The following is a 23,319-nucleotide window of genomic DNA, read 5'->3' as shown; positions in this document are numbered from 1 at the left end:
GAATTTCTTCAGTGTTTATGATAAGCACATAGGAATATATTCAAATATTTATATTTGCAGAAACGATGATCACCTTTAGAAAAAAGTATAATTTTTAAAGCAGAAATTCGCACAAAATTGTACGTAGTAAAAAAAGTTTTTAACGGATTAAAAAATCTATACATATATACTTTATAAATTATACATAAGAATATTTTGTGTACAAAAGTAGAATTGTCAAATTTACTGCTGCTTATGGTGTCTGTATTATGCAGCTGTCATTTTACTTTATAATTAGCCTCTTTTTTTCCTTTGTTTGGAACATCCTATAAAATCTTTACTAACTCTTTATAAAAGAGTCTTTATTACTGTCTATCTATAAAATGAAACAATTTCTGTTTACAACCTTATCTCGAAATTCCATTATTTCCACTAATCATCATAAAAATTAGAAACAACAATATTCGTTATAATGTCGACAAGCAATGTATAACTCATTAATATTTTTGGATTATTTTGGAAGTTTATTATTAGATGATAAATGATTTCTTACTTCTTATAACTTTAGCCATTGCAAATCCACTAGCAGTGATTCACGTAATTGGTTGTAAACTCACTTTAGATATTAAATTTCGTATGAAATTAAGTTTATTTCGTTTTTTGAAATTTAAAAAATTAACTAAATCCATTGGTAAATTGTTTTTCCTCATGACTGAAAACTGATTTTAAAGGAGTTGAATTGCATATTGAAACCAATTTTAATTTTATATTTTAGTACGGTAAGGTATTACTTAAGATGAAAAAATGTAATCTTTTGCTGTATCAGAGGTACATATACCATATGTACGTGATACTTGATTAATAATTGCATTCTGTGTCTGCTTATTTTTTGTTAATACTTTAATGCTTTTTATAATTTAGCCTAAGAGGGATCCAAAGATAGTCAAAATGTTATTGAAATAAAAAATGATATAAACTTTTTACAGAATTAATTACAATATGTTCATAAAATTAAATAAAAACTAACTAAAAGTTTATAAATTTAAATAATTAATTAATCAATTGATAGTAAATTACTATACAATTTAGCACTGTTAAAACAAATAATTACTTACAATTAGTTATATTGTCTAAACATTTGCTCATTCAATTATCGGTTCCATAAGTTAAGAAAAGTACGACGTATTTCAGAAGTTGAGGTTACCGTGCATGAATTTCGTTTCAAAAAGAACCGCTTGAAAAAGGGAAGCGCTTTGGATGCGCAGTGCGAAAATTCAATGGTTCCGCCTCAACTTCAGAAAAACCCTTTGAATTATTTTAACATGTTCAACGTATTCTGTATGCAGTTTGGTATTTGAGTTTAGTTTAATGTGATTTTTTCCATTCTGTCTGTTATGCGATAGAGAGCGAGAGAGAAAGTGAAAAGTCGTGCCGTCGGGAAACGTGATAATTTCAAGCAAACTCACGACTAGTCATTGATCGGTCGGGAGACGCCAAGCGCTGCGACGCCCTCTCCTTTTCTTAACCCCAGCGTCCCCACCTGCCCTGTTCACAACCGTATCAGACATTTAAGCGTCACGTTGGAAACGCGCCTCCCTCTTTCTCTTGCTCTCTCCTTCCTCCCACTTTGTTCTTCTCTCCTTCGCTGTTTTTCGTGATTCGTTCATCGACTCCAGGCATCTCCGCGATAAATTCGAGCTGCTCAGTGATACGGAACTGTACTATACGTCGACGTTTTGGTTTGACTGATTTTTCCAGAGGGAAAAGTGCCATGGTGGTTATGCAGTTGTTTCGTACTACATTCATGATCCGACCAGGTGAGTAGGAATTAAGCAAGTGGACAGTCGATACAGTGCTTTCACAATCAAAATGTGCCGTGATCCGTTACAACGCGTGAAGAAAAAAGTGGACGACGAGGCTTGACCATTTCGCGGAATCTCCTTGTCACAATGGTGGAATTAGTATGAGCGAAGATCTAGTTAACGTGAGTACTTCCCGTTGCTCATTGAATTGCTTTATATGAATGAGGGAGGCGGTGAACGACCGTTTCTAGGTCAGACCAGAGTTCCATGAGTGCTTAATTGATCGTTTTTCGGAGGGATTTGAACAACGAGGCAAGAAAAAGTGGAACGACGAGGCTAACTTTTCCTTGAGGTCGAATTTCGAACTGCAAAACTGTTTCTACGAAATTCGGGTCGAACGTGTTGTCGATCGGGCTGGACCGAATTAGGTCAGTAGGATAGCACGGCAACAGCAGTGGCCAGCTTTTCCGCACAGAGGACATCAATCGAGAAAGAACAAAGGCACGATCTATGGTTTTGTGAACGTTCAAGGAAGATATTCGTTGGACATGTTTTGTTTCCAAACTCCTTTTACACGCGCTTCTCGCGTGTTGGTATCTCCTCTGTCTTCCAGCAAGGGGAAAACCACCTCTATGAGCATGATTCTGCCGATGAGTAAATCGTCTTCAGCTTCTAAATGCGACAGACGAGGTTCTGAGGCGACCAGCGAAGATTCTGGCTCGTCTATCAGATACATCGATCAGGAACCCTCGATTTCGGCGAGCAGCAGTACAGATACGCTTCCTGATATAAAAGCAGATTACTTAGATCCGGAGTCTCTGTCGCCAGGACCAGACTCTTTAACTGCGCCTACCGCGATTGTTTCCAACGGCGTGAATGAAGAGATTGATTACAAGAAACTGTTGGAAGACAAAGATCAAAATTATCCATTGTCATCCTCTACGAAAGCATCTCCTAAGAAAAAGTTCTACAGCAACAGACGTTGCAGAAAACTGCTCCTGCGACTTAGGTCAAACGAGTCTTCCAGCTCCAGCAACAAAGAAGCTTGTTCTGTCACATCTCACTCCCCGGCGAGCGATTCCATCGATACTGAATCTCCCGGATCTTCTAGAGATCGTGAGAACGAATACAAAACCGGAAATACCGCAACCCTGTTGACGAAATCTTCGCCATCAGTTCTTATCGATTCCGTGGAACCTGAGGAATCTCTCAAGAATTGTCGAGCGACTTCAGAGAATGATATATCCTCGTTACAGAACACCTTCAGCGAATTGCAGAAGGAGAATATTTATCAAGAGACAGAAACGGAGACGGAGGAGGGATCATCGTTGCCGTTGAGCCCGGCGGGCCCATCGGCTACCGGTCTATCTTCTTCAACTGTACCCTACTACAACTTCTTATGTGTGAATGGCGGAGCAATGCGTCAGGAGATGACCAGTACCAGTTCCCCACAGCTTTCCTTGGGTAGCAACATCAGATCCAGCGCGGAATCAACTGATATCTGTAGTTCCGAAAAGAACTGTCGGATGGACACCTTGAAGCCAGAGGGCTTGGAGACTTCGTTTTGTTTACCAGCCGCCAGATCGTGTCCGAATCTAGAACGACAAAGTGCTGGTTGTTCACCAATTAGCGGATCCTCTAGTTCTAGTCTCAGTCCCGGGCCTGTTGGGCCTAGGTTTAAACCCGTAGAAGAAGGGGATATCCAGGTGTGCTTCTTGAACCATACGAAAACTTTGGTGAGAAAGATACTCTCCAGCAAGTTCTTGAGAAGATGGGAAACGCATCATCTTTATTTGAACGACACCTGTATTTCTTCTAAAACGGTAAGTTGTACCAGTTTATTATAATTACATTATGTATTTAGAACTTAATGGGTTATGTTCTACTGACATATCTTTGTTCTTATTATTTATGTGGATGACCTTTTAATCGATGACTTCGAAATTTTTGGGAAAAAGATTTTTATTATTATATAGTAAGTAGAAAACAATGAAAATTCAATTAATGATCGTATTGAATTTATTGTTCGATAGTATTTGGATTCATTCTCTTCGGTGTGCTAGGAACTAAAAGTTCAACATGACTAATAGACTCTATCTTAGAACGCAATGTTCTTCACGCAAAGTACTGTGTCTTTAATATATTATTATCGTAAATGGTTCATATTCATAGATAATCGCTTGTACATTAAAATAAGTTTTTTTAATTTCTGTTCCTATAGAATATCGATAGTTTCGTGCTCACCGACGGAAGTGTTGTTTCGTGCATTAGCCGCTGTCTTCTCAATATTAAAAGTAGTTCGAAATTGATAATTACGGGTCACACTTACAATTGACGCAAGAGATATTCCAAATGTGATAGGTCAGACCGACAGTGATATCATGTTAATTTAATCCACCAGTTTCATCAGATTTCAAGTTCATTTTAAAACTTGAATCTCAATTTTCACTAGAGTTTTAGCATAAATATTTTTATATATCTTATAATGAAATTTTCATGGAATTTCATAGAAAGTAGATAACAAAAAAGTAAATTAGTATTATTAGGTCTCAGTTTTAGTTATTTTTTAATTTTGATTATTTTTCAAAGTTTACTATTATGTTACTATTATTTACTATTATTTTGAGTCACTATTGTAAAATATTTCTTATTATTATTTATAATAAATACAACCATACGATTCTTCTACTAGTTTCAAACTTTGTTTAATACTAAGCTTTCTTTCCGAATAAAATTTAGAAAGTAATATTCTTACGATACCCTATAAAATGTTTATGATCGAATTTAACGGCTCCAATTATTAACTATTTAAATTTATCATTTTGGGTTCTCATACAAAAGTTTTATAAAATAGATTCAATACAATTTCTTCAAATAAAATCAGAAATTATCTCGATACAAAATTATCTAACCTAATTATAAAATTATCACCAATCATTCAAATAAATAAACTTCCGTACGTATGTGTTAAAAAAAAAGACGAATTACGTTTCACTCGTCACGTAATCACGTTTGTACTTACAGTCAATCACGAAATTCTTCACATAGTTCATAGTAAGTCTACTGTAATTAAAATATATAATGAATTTATGTAATAACATATAAGGAAATATTAACAGATTTAAAATAAAATGTATAATTTTATCAGAATAATAGGATAAATGAGTAAAAAATAAATTGAACACTTCGTAAAAGTGTAGGTACAGATTTAGAGATTTTTTTGTATAAAATATATTAATTTCGTAAAGAAGCTTAATGCAATGTTTTTTCAATTCTTTTGTCACAATATTTTCAAGCCTTTCTTATTTATTATAATATGCCTTTTTTTTAATAATCTAATACGTTGTAAAGGATTTTAATTCAAAGTTTGAGATGATGAAAAAAACCGCATTAAAACTTTACGTACTTGACTTTCTTTTTTAACTAAAATGATTTTTTAATAGAATATACATAGACTTCCGTAAGTGATTGTATCCTGAATTGATTGACTTAAGTGATACATATCGTTTTTAAGGAACAAAATATATATGTACATATATATGTACAGACTACATCGAGACGCACAATTACAACGGGTGATCGCTAAAAAATGAATCGACCGATCTTTTTTTCACGATGCAAGCGTAATCTGAAGCGGTCGCAAAATGCATTCAGGGTCGGCTTTGACGTAAGTGAAACACACTCACGCATATGCACCTCTCTTTTGTCTGTTCTTCGTTCGCGAATAAATGTATGAGTATAAAGTATAGACATGTATCCAATCGTAGTACTTTTATATAAAGGGTATAGAAATATTAACATGTAGAAAGTAAGTAATAGTTAATTACAAAATAGTAATAGTTGTAATAGTTCATAATGGTTAAAATACAAAAATTTTTGGTTAATTATTAAAATCATTGTTACTGTAGTAACATGTATCTGCGCTATTTACTGACGGTACATTGTGAAAAATTTAATTGCATCTTTTATGAAACCTGTTATGCAATTATTTTATAATTAACTTTTATTCATATCCCTCATTTTAATATCTCTAACTCTACTACGTACATACGTATGTATTTTTACTATTCAAGTCTAAAGTCTATATAAAATATGTTGTTATAAAAACTAAATATATTTATTGATAATGGTTAATAATACATACTATAACATACTACAATTCGTCGTCGAATGGAAACACAAAAAGAAGAACGAAAAAAAACGGCGTGTGTATAACTTCGTATCTATCGATCGTCGATCAGCCGAAGATCGCCTATCCGGTCAATCGCGCGTGATTCAAATGCGTTACAAACATCCATCAATCCCCCACTTTTGGAGCACATTTGAATCCCTTTACATTCTAAACTAACGCAATTTTAAATTATCTACATGAACGCACATTACATTATATGGTAACGCCTTAGTGAATATGTTCGCTATATTATCGCTAGAAGGAACGTATTTTAACTGTATGAGACCTTCCTCGTATTTTTCTCTACTAATATGATACGCGATATCTATGTGTTTAGATTTGGATCGCTCAACTCTATTTATTGTAAAATCGATAGCTGATTTGTTGTCACACCTAATTATATAAGGTTCACGCGGTACATCTACGTTTAACAAATTTTGTAACTCATTAAATAACATGCTCATCCACATTGCTTCTTTCGCTACATTCTCTAACGCTATATATTCTGCTTCCATTGTGGAAGTAGAAATTGATTTCTGTTTACTAGACTTCCATGCGATTGGATTACCACTCAAAAACACTATCATTCCACTATGCGAATGTCTATCGTCAGTGTCTGTTGCCCAATCCGCATCACTATACATTTCTATCTCATTAATACCGCGACTGTATTGTAAACCTTTTTCTCTCGTTGCATATAAATATCTTAACACTCTTTTAGCCTGCATCCAGTGTACTTTGCCTGTGTCGTCGAGGTATTCAAGAAGTCCGTGTTGTGTGGTTTTCAATAACTTTTATTATAATTATGTTCTTACACTTCGACAGAGGTTCGATGTCGTTCAAGTTTTTTCTTAGACTGCTTTTTTGGGTCCTCCTAGTCCCCTTCTTATACTGGGGTTTTTGGAGGGTGGGAGACGCTTGGGCTTTGGGGTTGCGGGTTGACTCGTTGAGTGGGAAAATGGGATGCTGCAAGGAGATTCTATCGGTAAGGTCTTGATGAAGGAAAAACTAAAGATAGGTCAAGTAGATGGGATGTGAGATGGGAAAAGGTCCGGATACATAAATCTTGGAAAGAGGAAATCGGACGGGTAAAGATTGGGAAAAAGGGCCTGAAGGGAAACAATGGGTCCTAACGAGCAGAGGGACTGGATAATTCTAAGTTAGATGGAGGTGTCGATAGGAATGGGTCGACACCTGGGTTTGATACAAATTGTGCTAATTTCGTAACTGCATACATTATATCTGGTCGCGTAGCCAACGCTATGTACATTAATGATCCAACCAATTGCCTATATGGTACATTTTTCATTTCTAATTTTTCAGCTTCGTTTAACGGACTATCACGCTTTGACAATGGTATGCCTAGTTCAATAGGCGTTTTACATGGTTTACATTCATTCATGTTATACTCGTCTAAAAGTTTTTGTATGTATAGTTCTTGTGATAATTTCATACTATGTTCCGTATTGATTACATTTATACCTAATAGATAAGATACTTCCCCTAAGTCTTTAATTTCGAATTTTGATATTAATAATAACTTAACCTTTTCCAATACATGTACGTCCTTCGAAAATAATACAATATCGTCGACATAAATATGTAGCTAATATAAGCCCGCTATTATATACATAAACGCAATTATTTGTCTTTAATCTTTGAAATCCGTTTTCGGTTAGAAATGAATCAAGTGTATTGTTCCAATTACGCCCTGCCTATTTTAAACCATATATCGGCTTCTTTAACTTCGCTATTTTGTTGTCTGCTTCGTTGTGCCCTGGTGGCAACTTCATAAGTATATCTTCTTTTAATTTGCCGTACAAATATGCACATTTTACATCTAGATGATGTACTATCCAATTCTTACAAACTGATAATGCTAGCAATAATCTAATAATTGAAATGTTCGTTACTGGCGCATACGATTCAAAATAGTCTACATCCTTTTTCTGATTAAATCCTTGCGCTACTAATCGCGCTCTGTAACGCACAACTTTACCTGCAGAATCTGTTTTCACTTTATATACCCACTTACTACCAATGTATTTCATACCTTCGACTTTGTCTACCATTTCCCAAGTGTCTCTTTGTTCTAGACTTTGTAGTTCTTCATTCATGGCTTTCTTCCATTCTTCGTGTTGGGGTACTGACATAGCTTGCTCAAAAGTGGTTGGTTCAATTACTTCTGTTAAATTAATTTCAATATTCGTGGGTTTCCCTTTGCATCCCCACGGGTTTCTCACAACCTTTTTTCGTTGTGGTGAATTGACACGTGTTTTATCTACCTTCCTTGTATCAGATTCCGTTTCTGAATCCTCATTTATTTTTGGGATGTCCGTCTTGCAGGGTTGCTTTTCCTGTGTTTCTTCTTTCTTTTCTTCTGATTCTTCTTCATTTTCCTCTGTGTCAAGTTCTCCTTCTATCGTGTCACTCCTGCTCTCGTAGATTGGTATGTCATACATTCTTTTTTCATACTATATTCAAATCCATTCAAATCTTCTACGAACTTTACATGCTTAGTATGGACTATATCGTCTTTCGTGGGGTCATATAACCTATATCCTTCGGTTTGCGATGAGTACCCGACAAATATACATTCTTTAGCTCTATAATTAAGCTTATTTTTGCTCATCTTCGGGATGTGCGCGTACGCTAGACATCCATATGTTTTTAAGTGTTTTACGCTGGGTTTATTCCCAATCCTTCCCATATACCTTCTGGAGTATTATCGCCAATTGTGGAATGTATAACTCTATTTTTGATGTAGCTTTATATTGGCTTATATATCCTCTATATATATCCTTTATATTGGCCTTCTCTAGTCCTCTAACCAGCTCTTTGTTCGCTAATTCCTGAATGCTTCGCATACTTACATGACAAAATCTCTTGTGCCATTTATCGCTTTCTTCTAACTTATTACTAACTGCATGCATTTCAACCTGATTTGAACAATTCTTTATAACTTTTGCTTTAACAATATATAATTCATTCCTGCAAACAGCTTCCCCCACTATCATGTTAGTTTTCTTATTCACTATTCTTAATCTATGATTATCTATAATTAAACGCTTTTGTTTACATTCTATTTGTGACGCAGATAATAAATTTCTTCTAACATTAGGAACATGATATATGTTAATTGCTCGTGTCCACCGTAACGATAGTCGAGCTTTGTAGGCGTTATGCACGTTTGTGCCAACGAAAGCTAATGTTCTAACACTCGAAGGACCACCCGATACTTCGGGAAAAAATCTAAGTGTCTAGGTTTGAAAATGTGCTAGTTTATTTCTAAGTCCAATATCTATGTTGCCTTCTACAGTGTTCATTCCATATAAGCAAAAATGCCCTTTCCGATATAAGCAAAAATGTTATCCCCACCACTGGGGGGAAGACCCCTCGAGACGCCCGAGGTTCGCTCGCCGGGAAATGTAACGTGACCCGGGTATTAGTGTATCCGTGAGACAATACCAATGCAAATATAAAACTTTTTTATTTTTAACTTTTTCGTTATCAAACTTTTACCAATTAATTCTTTACATTTTTCCGATTAAAATGAGATCAAACACGGTATAATTTGGACTTTATTTACTGGTTTAATTGACGATAAAAGTTTCTAACGCAGAGGAGGATAGCGAGTCGAAAAGAAAGAGACGCTGCGATCGTGGCAGTCGGCAAAGATCAAAAGTCTGCTCGATTGTTTGTAATACTTGAGCATTGCTAATTTTTTTATTTTTCATCCATTTTTTTATATAACTTTTTCCATCATATTCGCAACGTTTTCCAGATTAAAATGAGACCAAACACGACGTAATTTGAGTTATATTTACTTGCAATATCTTATTAGAGTAAAATCATCGATGTACGCGCAACACTTGAAATTACAAGTAAATATGTCCCGAAGTATGTCGTGTTTGGTCTCATTTTAATCGGAAAAATGTCAAGAATTAATTGGTAAAAGTTTAGTAACGAAAAAGTCAAAAATAAAAAAGTTTTATTCTTGTATTAGGAGTGTCCTTCTAGTAGGTCACTGTTTGTTTACGTTCAGTCTCCTTCGCTCGAAATGTAGCACCTTTACGATATACGCAAGCGGCGACCGTGATATTTTTCTCTTCTGTCCTTTTCTACGTTCGGCAAGACATCAATCAATGTAGGACCTGTACGATATACGCAAAACCTCACTCCCGAAAGATTTGCTTATATAGAATATCCACTGTATCAAGTTTCTATCCAGTTTCTATCTACAGTATTCACTCCGTAAATGTTACTTTTGCCGGTCTCGATTGTAACATTTACGGTAGAGGTCCTACATTCTTTGTAGTGTGCCGAACGTAGAAAGAGACAGCCATACAAAAGACAAAAAGGAATAGAGTTTCGAGCGTTCGGCAAACATAAAAGACTCGTGCGTGTTCTGTCTTTTAAATTTAAAAATTAAAATTCTTTATTTTTGGTTTTTCGTCAATGGAACTTTTACCATCGTATTTGTCTCGTTTTTCTGATTAAAATGACACCAAACACGATATGATTACGATCGTAATTACTTATGTAACAAGCCATAAAAGTTTGGGATGTAACATTTACGGTAGAGGTGCGAATTCCTTCTAAAGGCTTGCTATACAAGTAATTATGATTTTAATTATACCGTGTTTGGTACCATTTTAATCAGAAAAACGAGACGAATACGATAATCAAAGCTTCATTGATGAAACCCCAAAAATAAAGAATTTTGATTTTTGAATTTAAAAGACAGAAGACGCACGAGTGTTTCATGTTTGCCGAATGCGTCAACCTTCTGCTTCTCTTTCTTTTCCATTCGCCGTCCTCTTTTATGTTAAAAACTTTAATCACTCGTTACACACACAATTGTTAACGTAATTATATCATGTTTGGTGTCATTTTAATCAGGAAATCTAGACAAATGCAACAGTAAAAGTTTCATGAAAAAATAGTAAGAAATAAGAAAGTTATAATCTTTTCCTTTGCTTGCATTAGTATGTGTCTCACCGATATTCGATCCTCGTCGTTTCGGCGACTGATCGTGTTTCATTCATGACTGATTTCGAGGGGGATCCCTCCAGTAGTGGGGATACAATTTTAACATTTACGGTAGAGATCTTTTTAACATTTACGGAGTGAATACTGTAGTTTCTATCAAGGTTCTATCTGTCTAAAATGCGTAAAACTATATCCGAGGTAACCTCGGTAAGGATGTACTTGGCGGGGGAGGAATGTTCCGATTAGGTGACAAAAATTATGAAAACCGGGGAAGGGAGGTGAAAGTTAACGCCCTTCTTGGGTTTTTCCCAGTCGCTATGTATGACTAATTTTGGCCCTTGACCGTGGCAAGTAATAAAGTCAAGCAGCGCGCTGACCGTGGTAAAACATTCGAGAAATAACGGATTAGAAAGTTAGAAATGATGGTACCTGGTGACCATATGCTAAACAAAGGAACGAAAAAAGCTACGGCAAGAATCGCGGGTCTTTATGGCTTCATGAGTTTACTGCTGCCACGGAACGTTTTACAAAATTTCAAGGGACCGGCTATAAATCAACTAAAAACTAATACTATGAATTTACAAACTAAGGATAAGCTAAATATTTACAGTGAAATATATGACAACTCTTAACAATATACATTATGCAAAATTATGCTAAACACGTTTTGATTTACATAGGTTTCTATCATAACGTCACCTACACCTATTGCTTTAAGATTATTCGCTGTATCACCATTAGCTGAATAAATTGTCTCGCTTGTTATAGCTTTATAATTTGAGAACCAATATCTGTATTTATATACAGGGTGTCTCACAACTTGTGTAGGTCCCTGAAATGGGGGGTAGCTGACGTGATTCTAAGCAAGATTTCCCTTTGCAAAAATCGGGTTTGAAGCGTCGTTTTTGAGTTATTAACGAAAAACACGGACCAATCAGAGCGCCGGGATTACGCGCGCCGAGAAGCGGGAGCGAAAACTTCGAGCCGGTCGCCGGAGTGCGAGCGCGGTCAACTGAGTTTTCCTCGGAACTGTCTTAACGTCTAATAAGAAGTCTTTACATCGAAACTCAGTTAAATAACGAACAGAATAATTAAAAGTAATGTTCATTTATTCATTCCTCATGAAGGAGGATCGGAATTAGTAATGTGTAATTGACATAAAGTATGCAAATGGAATTTATTGAATACTGCAATTCGTTATCGACAAGGAATATGACATTAAATATCGAAATTTTTTCGTTTTATTTCCGACAATAATATTGGCAAACGAATTTACGTATTTTAATAGGAAATACTTATTCTGTTTGTGATAAAAAAGAGTTTCAATGTGAGATCTAACAAATGTATTAAAGGAAATTTATTAAAATAAGACTCACCCATTCTTTGAAAATAATCCTGTTTGTTAATAATCCGAGAGTGAAAGTAATGGGATAATTGCCACTGGGTCGTCCCGCCGATGTTGACCTGTCGCAGACATTGGCATCTTATAACACAGCTGGTGGCACTCACAGGTCACTGCACTGTCTTTATTTCAAAACACTTTTGTTTTCACTTTCACTTTCTGGAGAATCCCTGGTAAAAGGTATTGTCCCTCCCGATGCCTCCGAGGGTGTCCGAAAGGGGCCGATTATTTTAATATTGTCCTGGACTGCTCCTGTGATTAATAATAATCCCCCAAGATCCATGTTGAAAACTGCAGGTGCTGTGAAAAGTCCTCAGAATTTAGATTATGCGGCCGTATAAACTTATACGGGTGCATCTCGTTCTCTTGAAGAATTCGATGTACCGCGGAGCGATGCATACTGAAATAAAATACAGAAATGTATTAATAAATGAAGAAGGATACTTTAATATTAACGTTTAAATACTATTAACATTACTTACCCTAAACGGCGAGCGACGTCTCCCATGCTTAGCGTTCCATCTTCATGGAACTCTTTGACTACCTTGCGTTCCTTTTGCACTCGACGTAAATATAAAAAATATAAAATTCTGCGTTAGTCCTTTGCAGAGACATTTCGATGGTTACTGTCCGGCAGCTCTCACGAAAATGCTCACGGGTCAAACATAGTTTTCTTTCCAAAACACACTCAGCCTTTCCCTGATGGCTAGATATTTTAACAAAAGTGTGCATATTGTTTGAACGACTTCCCCGAGCCTGATTGCCATTTTTGAACGTCCCCACGGGTTTTTCGAAACAATCAATTATACGACAGCTGATAGTTGCGAGACTCGAATTCACCTGGATTGCCCATTGTCCCGTTTAGGCTTGACCGTGCAATAAATTGTGCGAAGGCGAACTAACGAAAAGCTAATTACCTCAGATGACCCTTTTTATCAGATATTAAACATTCTGGTATAGCACGTAGCAGCAGCCGTTTTACAAAACAATGTTCGGAGCCGTAAAACAGTCCATTTCTCGTACCGACTGCTTTGTACTTTCGTGCTATCTGGCCAGGTATTGACGAACGGTATGTGACCAGTGGACAGAAAACCGTGTGCAATACCAGAATGTTTAATATCTGGTAAAAAGGGTATATTTTATCTGCATTTACCGAATTTACGTGCGCTGGAAAATGCGTTTCTTCGAATTTAGAAACAAATTCCCCAAGCCATGATACGGCGATGCATTAATATGCGTCAACGTTTGCAAGATGTAATTAACAACCGTGGTGGTAATACTCGATATTAAATTTACAAGCCCTCGAATTTTTATTCAAAAAATAAAATTAAACTCACCCGCGCAGACATTGCTGCGGGCGCGCATACCTGCGCGCTCCCACCTTCATATACCTGCATATACACGACACACATACGCACGAACTCACACACAAAAAGGAAGCGTAAATCCGACCTTCTCAGACCAAAGCATTCTTTAAAAATTCAGCAAAAGTACCGGTAAATGCAGAGACACAAACTTTTTTACCGAACAAACGGATTAGTCGCGGATAGGAGCAATAATGACGTTTCCTTAACACTTTTCGTTCAAATTTCAAAGTTTGATACATCTTTTCATAGGAAACAAAGAATCGGAGCCATTTGAAACTTCGCACACATTTTGTAGGTAATATGAGCTTAAAAAAAAAACCTAGGCGTAATCATTGCAATATTTATTTACAAAGATACCGCAACTTTTGTAATTTGAGGAAAAAACACCGTTTTTTGACATTGTTTTACATCAATATTAAGCATAAAAAAAACATTTAATCAAAAACTGATATACCCATCTTAAAGGGTACACTCTCCGCTTTCTGGAACCGTATTTACAATTTTTGTTCGATGGTGGGTTCATGAGATAATGACTATCAAAGGAAAAAGCGTCATTTCGGCTTTGGTAGCTCATAATTTTGCGACCGATCATCGAACTGAACTTCATGGACATGCAAATTATAGGGGAAGGAACAAGGAACAGCAATCTGGAAGTGGCATTAATCAAAAAAATTTTTCCATGTCTTTACAAGCCTTAAAAAAAAGAAAAAAAAATCTAAAATTTTTTCATCGCGATTTTTTGTATATTTTGTTAATGATAATGGACTCAAAAAATTTTTGAGATAAAGGGTCGAAAACTAGAGACCTCAAGCTTCAAAATGACTATTCTGGATGTCTTCTGTGATGCATTTCAACGGAGGCAGAGCAATTTGAAAATGACCTAAAAATTTAAGGAATTTTTTTGTTCCCTTAATTTTTTTGACTAGTGTATTATCTAACTGTCATTAGAAAAGATCACATGAATTTTGCAATGTACATGTGTAATTATATTCTTTTTTTTCAGATAATACGTAAATATTAAATAAGTAGTGACATGGAATGTTAGAATATAATGTTCTTTCCTACATATTAACATTTTAACGAAATACACCTGAGGAGGCTATAATTAAAACTAATAAACTAATTAATTTGTTACATAAATTCACATATTCAATTTTAAACGTTTACAATAATTGAACATCGCATGTTGTTAAATATTGAAGTTGTCCGTGCATTTAACACTATAGATATTATCGACAGATTAATTTTCATTCATGGGTGTAGATATAAGGTGAATTGTGGTTTATCAGTGATCGATATTTACATTTAAAGACTTACAAAAATAACATAATTTTAATAAAAGAATGAAATCTGTCTTTTTATTACTGAATACAATTCCTAAGAATTAGGGAATTAAAAATTTGGATCGATATATTAAAAATAATTCTTTTACCTTAATATTATTTCAAGTTTTCAAAGAAATATTGAATATCGAGAGCTATTTTTTAAGTTAACAGTGCGTTATATTTTTTACACAGATTTGTTAGACCATTAAATATACAAATATGTTGTATTCCATAAAACGTTGTACGCAACGGACAGCACATGACCGAGGGTTTATTTGAACTTACAAAAATTTGTTTGTGATTACTTCTCTTATCACTTCGTTAGACATCTTTAATTATTGTTTATTATTTTTTTGGCGGTATGAATCTTAATAGGATTTGTTCGGCCGCGAACCGAAACCTATGCCGCGGCTAAGCAATTTATTCCAGGGCCCAAGCGGTCGGCACGTAGGCCACCGTCAATAGTTTTTACTTCGGAGTACGGGTCACCGAGTACCCTATTGTCTATCAGATCCGGTCCGAACGAATCTTACCGTAGACATGTACGTATCATAATCCAGCTACAGCTGTATCTCTCGCTTAAACAGTTTTTGACGAACAAAAGCATAGAGTTCTTCCTAACCGTTACCTTCGGAAACGCGAGGGTATTTAGGCGATTTTTCGTACAACGAAAAACACAGTCGAACGTTGAAGCTTACACGGTTCGGATCGAGAGTCGAAGACGTCAATCGTGACTTAGAAGTTTCCGCGTAACGCGACGTAGCATAGCCAATGCAGGGTGGTTCGGAAATCATTCACGACGCCATTCGAGTGAGACCCTGCACTCCTCGAATGGGCCACGGTAGGGTGGTTAAGTCACACACTGTATACTGTTCGTGCGAGTCCTACACCCTCGAACGGGCCACGGTAGGGTGGTTAACGTACATACACTGTACACTGTTCGGGCGAGCCCTACACCCTCGAACAGGCCACGGTAGGGTGGTTAAACGTACACATCAACATGATCCGAGTGAGTCCTACATTCTCAACTCGATCATTGTGAATAATCTCACGCAACGTGAATTATCACTCAAAACGAACAACGCTGAGCGAGACTCTGTTCTCCTCAAATCGAACGACATTGAGCGAGACCTTGTTCTCCTCAAAACGATTCTCATTCAATACGCAATCAACACAACGTACACATACTCGTACACATTTTCACCGTAGAATCATTAACGAACACATATTTTTGTAAGGGGTTTTTTATGCCGCAAGGCTTTTTCCCCTAATTCGAATCGATAGAGCCAATAAACGATCACGATTTTTCAGGCTCAATTGTGTCTAAACAATTTTTATTTACCCTCTTCCTCAATCGAATTCATATATTCCTTGAAACACGAAATTTCTCCATGTTGGACAGATTTCGACGATACAGGATTTTTATTCTCTTTTATTTGAAAATTGTAGCAACCTAAGTTATTAAAAATAAATATTTTATAATTATGATTCTATTTTGGAAAAGAATGAAAAGTAATTAAATATATGTATGATAACATTCTGATTGCAGGTTTTCATTTCCTTGTTTTTCATAACATTTGCAATTATCTTTATCTGGCCAGGATTTTATGGCTTTCATTTTATTTGCATTTGGCTTATAACACCGTTTATAGATGAACAAAATTTGTTCGAAAAAGGTATTTTAATAAATTATGAATAGTCTTAGTCTGGTGAACTTCATACTAGCGATGGTATAGGTATGTTCTCAATAATTATACTACATTTTATATAAAAGTTTTATTTGATGAGACTTTATAAAAACCAAAAAGTTTCTCAGATTATAATTTTAAAAATAGAATTTGTAAAATGCTATCTGCACTTTTTACTGTAATCAAAAGTTTTTTAAATGGCTGTTTTAATAAATCGATTTCCAATGTAGTAATGACAAACGGAGTCTGTCTGGTTTTTCATGTATACATACGAGAGGACGGAACTGTACTAATCGCAGCATTCGTGGATGGAGTGTACCTCTTATCTGGTCCATTTTTAGATTTATCCACATCTAAAATCTCCCTCATCGTAGATAATTTTTCTTTAATATTAGATTGCTCGAAAAATTCGTTGCGAAGTTTAATGACACACCATCAAGATTAGAATATTATATGCCGGAACAAGTTCGTATAGATTTATAGTAAAAGATTTCAGCAATTTGAACTTACTTATAATTTTATTAGACCAAGTAATTACCATTTATAACTCTTTTTTGACAATATTTAAACTGATATACTTCCATGATAGCTATAAGAAGACAGATTTGATCTATGAAAACGAGGTAAATTTTCTCATCCAATCTTGTTTATTTTATAGCAAATCAAAGGAGCAAAGAAAAATATATTGTCTTCATTAACCGATTTCGAGCAAAGTTTGAAGCTTTTGTCCGAATCATTATCTCTAATTATGTGGTGCACTGTTTTTTACGAAATATGGCCTGTTTTCAAATGATTCATTGCCTTTTTTAAATCGTTGAAACCATTATTATACTGTGTTCTTTTACTGACAGAACCTTAATTACTTACACTACAAATATATTTTATTCACGTCTGAACTATTTATATAAAATGTAATTGATAACTACATTTTTATTAGTTGTATAATGTAAATCATTATTTCATTGAGTATTACGTCAGTATCAAGGAATTCGTTAAAATATTTTACATATTTGTCTGAGCGTTAGCGAAGGCTATAAGATGAAAAATGTAGGGAAATTACCCACGCTAGGGCCAAAACTACTGGACCAATCAACCAAATTTTGAACTTAGCATCCTCATGGCATGGGGCATTGCAGATGAAAATTTGGTTGAGATTGGCCCACTTTGACAAAATTAGTTCTCTTGACAATATTCAAAGGAAACCATCCGTTGTTGAAAGGAGAAGATTTATGGCATCAAGAAATTTGTAGTTTTTAAATACATCCTACTTTGAATATAAGTTGTAAATTATCTTTTCATATTGTTTTCCGCATAAATTGCTTGAATTGATTCCATAATTTTCACATATCACAAATTTCATCCACAAAAATAAAAAAATTTTAAAACTTAATACAATTGACATAATTTACATGAAGCATAATCGATAAAATAAACAAACTAAATATTATCAAAGTTATAGAAGTTTTTAACAGCATAAAATGAAAAAAAAAGCTCGAGGCTAATGCTATTTATATCTTTTCAAATCATAGAATGAACGATTGATTTTTATTGGTGTAGCACAATCAATCTATATACGCACGCTCAGACTTCACTGTTATCAACAGTAGTCTAGTTTAAATAAAAATAATCAATAAAACACAACTCAAGTAAAATTAATAATAATAGATGTTTGTTTAACAATATTATAGATTTGTATATTATTTATGTATTTCGATTTTAATTTATACGTTTAATAATAATACATTCTTTACTATCAATAGTGAAAATAAAAAAAATATGTACAAAAATCGAATAAAAGAAATATGTATGTTGTTCATTTGTGGTATGAAGCTCAACATTAATGCTAAATGAGTAGAAGTAAATTAAAATTATCGTATAAACAAATGGCTGTCATTGTTTATTAATAGTTGCAACATCTTGAATAGCAGCACTAAGTGGGAAATAATAGGTCAACAATTAGTGAGATATTTTAAATTTAAATCGTAGGCATTTCATATAAAACTTCGAAGTATCTCACAAAAATTGTTGATTTACTTTAATATCGCATCCTAACAGCTTTGTATGTAGAGTGTCCTATAAAATCCAACTATATATTAGCACAAATAATAAAAGTTTGGGCAAAACGGACTATTATATGACTCGGTTTATTCAATGAATACAAAAACATAAATTCTTGATTTAATATTTTTATCCAATCTTAAGTAGCAAGTTGTAGTTGAAGTTTTGTTTTTTCTTTTTAATAGCGTCTTAAAACAATGTCTTTAGGTTCAGAACAATGTATCAAACCTTTCTTCCACTCACAATTTGTTGACTATAATTACATAAAAAAAAATAATAAATCAAATATGTACTTATTTTTTTTTTATGACATAAATTACGAAAAGTAAATATATCTTATGTAGTTACATAGTACTGTGCAGTGATCCGTTTCAATAAGTAATTATGATAGTTATTTATAAAATCGCGTTTTTTAATCAAAATAGAAGCACGCCGATATTTTTATCATAATAAAGGCACAACAGAATAAACATTTAAATTAATATCGCAACGTTTAATTTCTATGGAATTATTTATTCAGTAAATTGTCTATAATTAAAAATGTACAAAATCAGAACTGGAAAAATTGTAGAACAGAAAATCGATGGTGATCAAGCGATCAAAAAATTTACGTTGAAGGAAAACAGAAAATATATGATTTGACAGAGTGTTCATAATGATAAAAAAAGAAAAAGTTATATCGGAATTTCGAGAAAGTTAAAATATTTTAAATTGAACATTTTTCGCGTTTTTCATATGATTCGGTTGATTAAGCACCTAGTAAGGTATTTGTCCGATAACGTCGTCAATACATGTTGGTCTTATGGATATATGCCTGACAATAAAAGTAACTACATAATGCGTGCGTTAAACAATACATATGTGTTAGCGTCATCTTATTTTGGAGGGTCGTCGAGGGCAATTAGACTGTGCTATTTTGCCTTTGAACGATTTATGATAGGGATAGCCTGTGTGAAGTCTAAGCGAAAGGTTGTTTATGAGAGTCCAAGTGAGACGATAGACGATGGCTATTGACTTGGAGTCGTATGATCATCAGATGTCGCAGGACTGTGTGTTTTGTTAGTTTCTGAGATTGTAGAAAAAGATAGATAGTTTGTTATTGAATTGCTTAGTCGAATAGGGACGTTGTTCCTTGAGGATCTGGCCACGTAGTGGGAAGGCAAGGATGGCTTTGGTAAGAGGACTGAGTTTGACCCCTTGACACTTACCCCAGCACCTTAATTGGGAACGGTTCTCTTTTCGAAAAATATCTAACATATGATCAAGCAATGATAGCGGTAAGGTAATTGTTAAATACTTATTGTAGAATTATTTAGTTTCATTTAGAATTTTAAGTGAAATTGTATAAGTACGGGTTATGGGTGATTAAATGTAAAATAACCATGGTTATTCGTTATGCGTAATGTTGCGAATTGTGTGATATTACATTGTAATAGCGAAGGTAGCGCTAAGTTTATTTGTATCGAAGAGCGAAGTAAGAGCGAGCGAGATAGCATTTGTAGATTTCTTAGAAACGATGCCTAGCTGGCGATCTTGCGTGCACAGGGGTGCTTCAGCTAACCTGGGGCCGTTCAGGCCACGGCTAGGGGAGGTACTGTATGTACCGCCCTGAGGCCGGTATGACCCACAGTAGGAGATGTCGAACATCTCCGGTAATAAGGGGCAATGGACGGAGAACCGCTTGGCTCTTCCGGGACCTTTAGGCTGGTCTAGGAGTAAAGCCGCTATGATAGATAAGGGTAGAATTCTGGGAAAGTCGGAAAGGCCCGAGCGTGTCCACCTCCGTGTTTCATTATTTGATGTAAATGTCGAATTTCCAGTTCTGTATTTGGTTTTCTGACTCGTCCGAAAAGATGACTTTATCCCCAAAAAAATGATCTTTATTAATGTAGGTTTTCGCAAAAGTCAATCTTTCTTTACGATTTACCGCATTAATATATGGCTTCTTTCGTGGTACTCTGCCATGAAAATTATTGTTTCGTAAGATTCGTCGACATAATTCCGGGTGAACTTCTTTATGAAACATATCAGCTACCATAGTTGCGAGTTGAGGAGCGGATATAGTAGGATTCTTTTTTAATTCGCGAATGATAACTTTCTCCTCTCTTCCAGTCAATTTCTTTGGTCGACCTGATCGAGCTTTTTTGCAAATGTTCCCTCATTCTTTGACTTTTTTATGATATAATGTACTGTAGACTTATTTCTGTTCACAATCCCGGCAATCTCGTTATACGATTTGCCGTCCTCATGCAATCGTAATATTATTTCTCTTTCACACTTTTTGGTTTCAGACTTTTTCGTGTTCATTTTAAATACTATTGTGCACACTTTTACGTTACTATTACTGAAACGATTTCCTAACATCAAGTGAACGTACCAATATTTTCATTTGGCAATGATGTTTACATTTGGTGCAAAGGAAGATGAAAAACTATCAACAGTGTTACAGCGTTCGAATACTTTTGTGAGTCACTTATGCGAGTTTCTAATAAATGTATCATAACTCCTTTTTACGTTATTGAATCTTTTTCAAATTTTACTGGCATAATCTTAAGACTTCTATCTTCCTATTGACATCTACTTGTTTTAGTAAATTGCTAGAATGTACATTATTTCGGCCATTCAAGTTTGTACATGTAAGCGTTCGAATACTTTCATGGGCCACTATATATACACAATACACGTCGAACGCAGGGCAAGTGGTACTATTATACATTTTACGAAAAACTAGGAAGGATTACATTTTTATGCGTCAAAAAAACTAACAATTCGTTTCTGAATACGCTATTCTTATTAAAAGTTTGAAAATTGTCAAGAAATAATACTATATATAAACAAGTCTTGTGTAAAAATGTATAAGATTTACCTCACAGAGCAACGTGCCATTATTGGCTCTGGTAACTGCTGACGCAGTTTCTCCGCAAATCAACACTGGCCGTCCAAGTCGCGAGTTAGGTATGTAATTAGTTTTGATACACGAGCCCCAATTCATATGAAATATTAGGTCCACCGGAAAGTTTTGTCTGTTTTCAGAATTAACCTAACCATTCTAAAACGGACAGAACTTTCCGGTAGACCTAATACGTAGCGGTCGTATTGATAATGTAAAGGGAACATACCACCAAATAATATTCTTATTACATTTTATTGAGACTTCGAGTTTTTATAGTGAATGGTAATTTTTTATTTTACACGACGAGTATACACGTCAAACGCACCGCAGTAGAGATTTGGTCAGACGTGTATACACGTCGAACGCACTCAAATGGTTAACACGTAATTCCTTATTGTGGGATATTTTTGTTTAAAATATCTGTTATAGAAATTCAGATAAACACTAATGAAATTTAAAAATTAAATATCTTTTATCTTATTAAGCATCTATATCTATATCACATAAATATGTACAAATTTGTGTCAATATGATTTAGTAATACACGAATTTGCGAACTTACGAAATATATTTTCGGATAATCAACGTATAGAAAAGTCTCGATACGTAATAATTAAATGGATTTGTTGAAATGAAACATATTGCATATGGTTTTCATTAATTGTTTACTAGGAGATTTATATATCAATAATAATAATAACATGAAGCTACATATATTTTATAAAAGATGCGTAAGGCCGATGAATGATGTTTTTATAATGGCGAAACTGCAGGAGTTAAAATAATGAAAAAAGAAACTATAAATTTTCTTTCATTTAATAAAAAATTTAAGTAAATATCAAAACAATTTTTTCATTTAATTTCTGTTATTAGAGGTTAGAAATGTCTGTACTTTAGTTAATTTTTAGAAACGAAATTAAAGGGGATGAAAAAGTGAAAAAAAAATTGTACAAATTCTTTAAGCCTTGAATTCGCAAAAAATAATAAATACAAAAGTAATGTGCTTCAAAGAAAAGCAGTTAGTATTCTTCTACAAATTGAAAGAAAATTGCTATATACGATTAATGAAATTACAGCATTAATAAATTAATAAAATAAAAGATTAATTTAAAAAGTGAAGTAAAAAATAGTAACAAAAAGATCGGATCTCTGTGGAGCGTGAGCGTGTAGACAAAAGAACTCATTGTACAAAGGAAGTGTACAGATTATGCTATGCTGTAATTATTATATAAGTGTATTGATCCATGCAATGAGTATTTGGAGCGCTTAAATTCTGAGCGACATGACCTGTTATGGAGTCCTAAAAGTCTATAAATTAAACAATAAAATACATTAGATAATAGAACTGACCTGCGATATTGCCAGTAATCTGTAATGCCAGCAACTGACGACGCTGTAACGTGAAGTTTTCTCTTAAGAGAAATTTTCAAGTTTAATTACATGACAAAAACAGATTATGATTTTTCAAAGATATCTATATAAAAATAAGAAGTGAAAAGTTTACTTTTTGTCATTTGAATAGGGGTGGTAGCATAACAATGAAGCTTTGGGAATAAATTATTATGCAGTACAAACATTTACAAAGCATGTGGTGCACCTTCTGTTTCAATGTTTCTCCATCAGCTATAATAATATGAATTTT

At 34.5% G+C, this 23,319-nt stretch overlaps 1 protein-coding gene across 5 annotated transcripts in view; it reads left to right on the top strand.

The window, feature by feature from the left end:
• LOC100878004 (C-Maf-inducing protein) overlaps positions 1 to 23,319 on the top strand; it is a 200,547-nt gene that overhangs the window by 31,323 nt on the left and 145,905 nt on the right. For 4 of the 5 annotated variants that reach the window (XR_013038066.1, XR_013038065.1, XM_076531196.1 and 1 more), the window contains exon 2: positions 1,738 to 3,604. Coding sequence is in view for 3 of the 5 variants with exons in the window: in XM_076531196.1 (XP_076387311.1) it covers positions 2,330 to 3,604 (1,275 nt within the window). In the remaining 2 variants the exon portion in view is untranslated. The remainder of the gene's footprint in view (positions 1 to 1,737; positions 3,605 to 23,319) is intronic. The other variant, XM_076531195.1, reaches the window with a different exon arrangement.

Source organism: Megachile rotundata, chromosome 4, assembly GCF_050947335.1.
Source record: "Megachile rotundata isolate GNS110a chromosome 4, iyMegRotu1, whole genome shotgun sequence".
Taxonomy (NCBI): Eukaryota; Metazoa; Arthropoda; class Insecta; order Hymenoptera; family Megachilidae; genus Megachile; species Megachile rotundata.
Note: the sequence above shows the minus strand (reverse complement) of the source record. Positions and strands in the feature narration are given on the sequence as shown.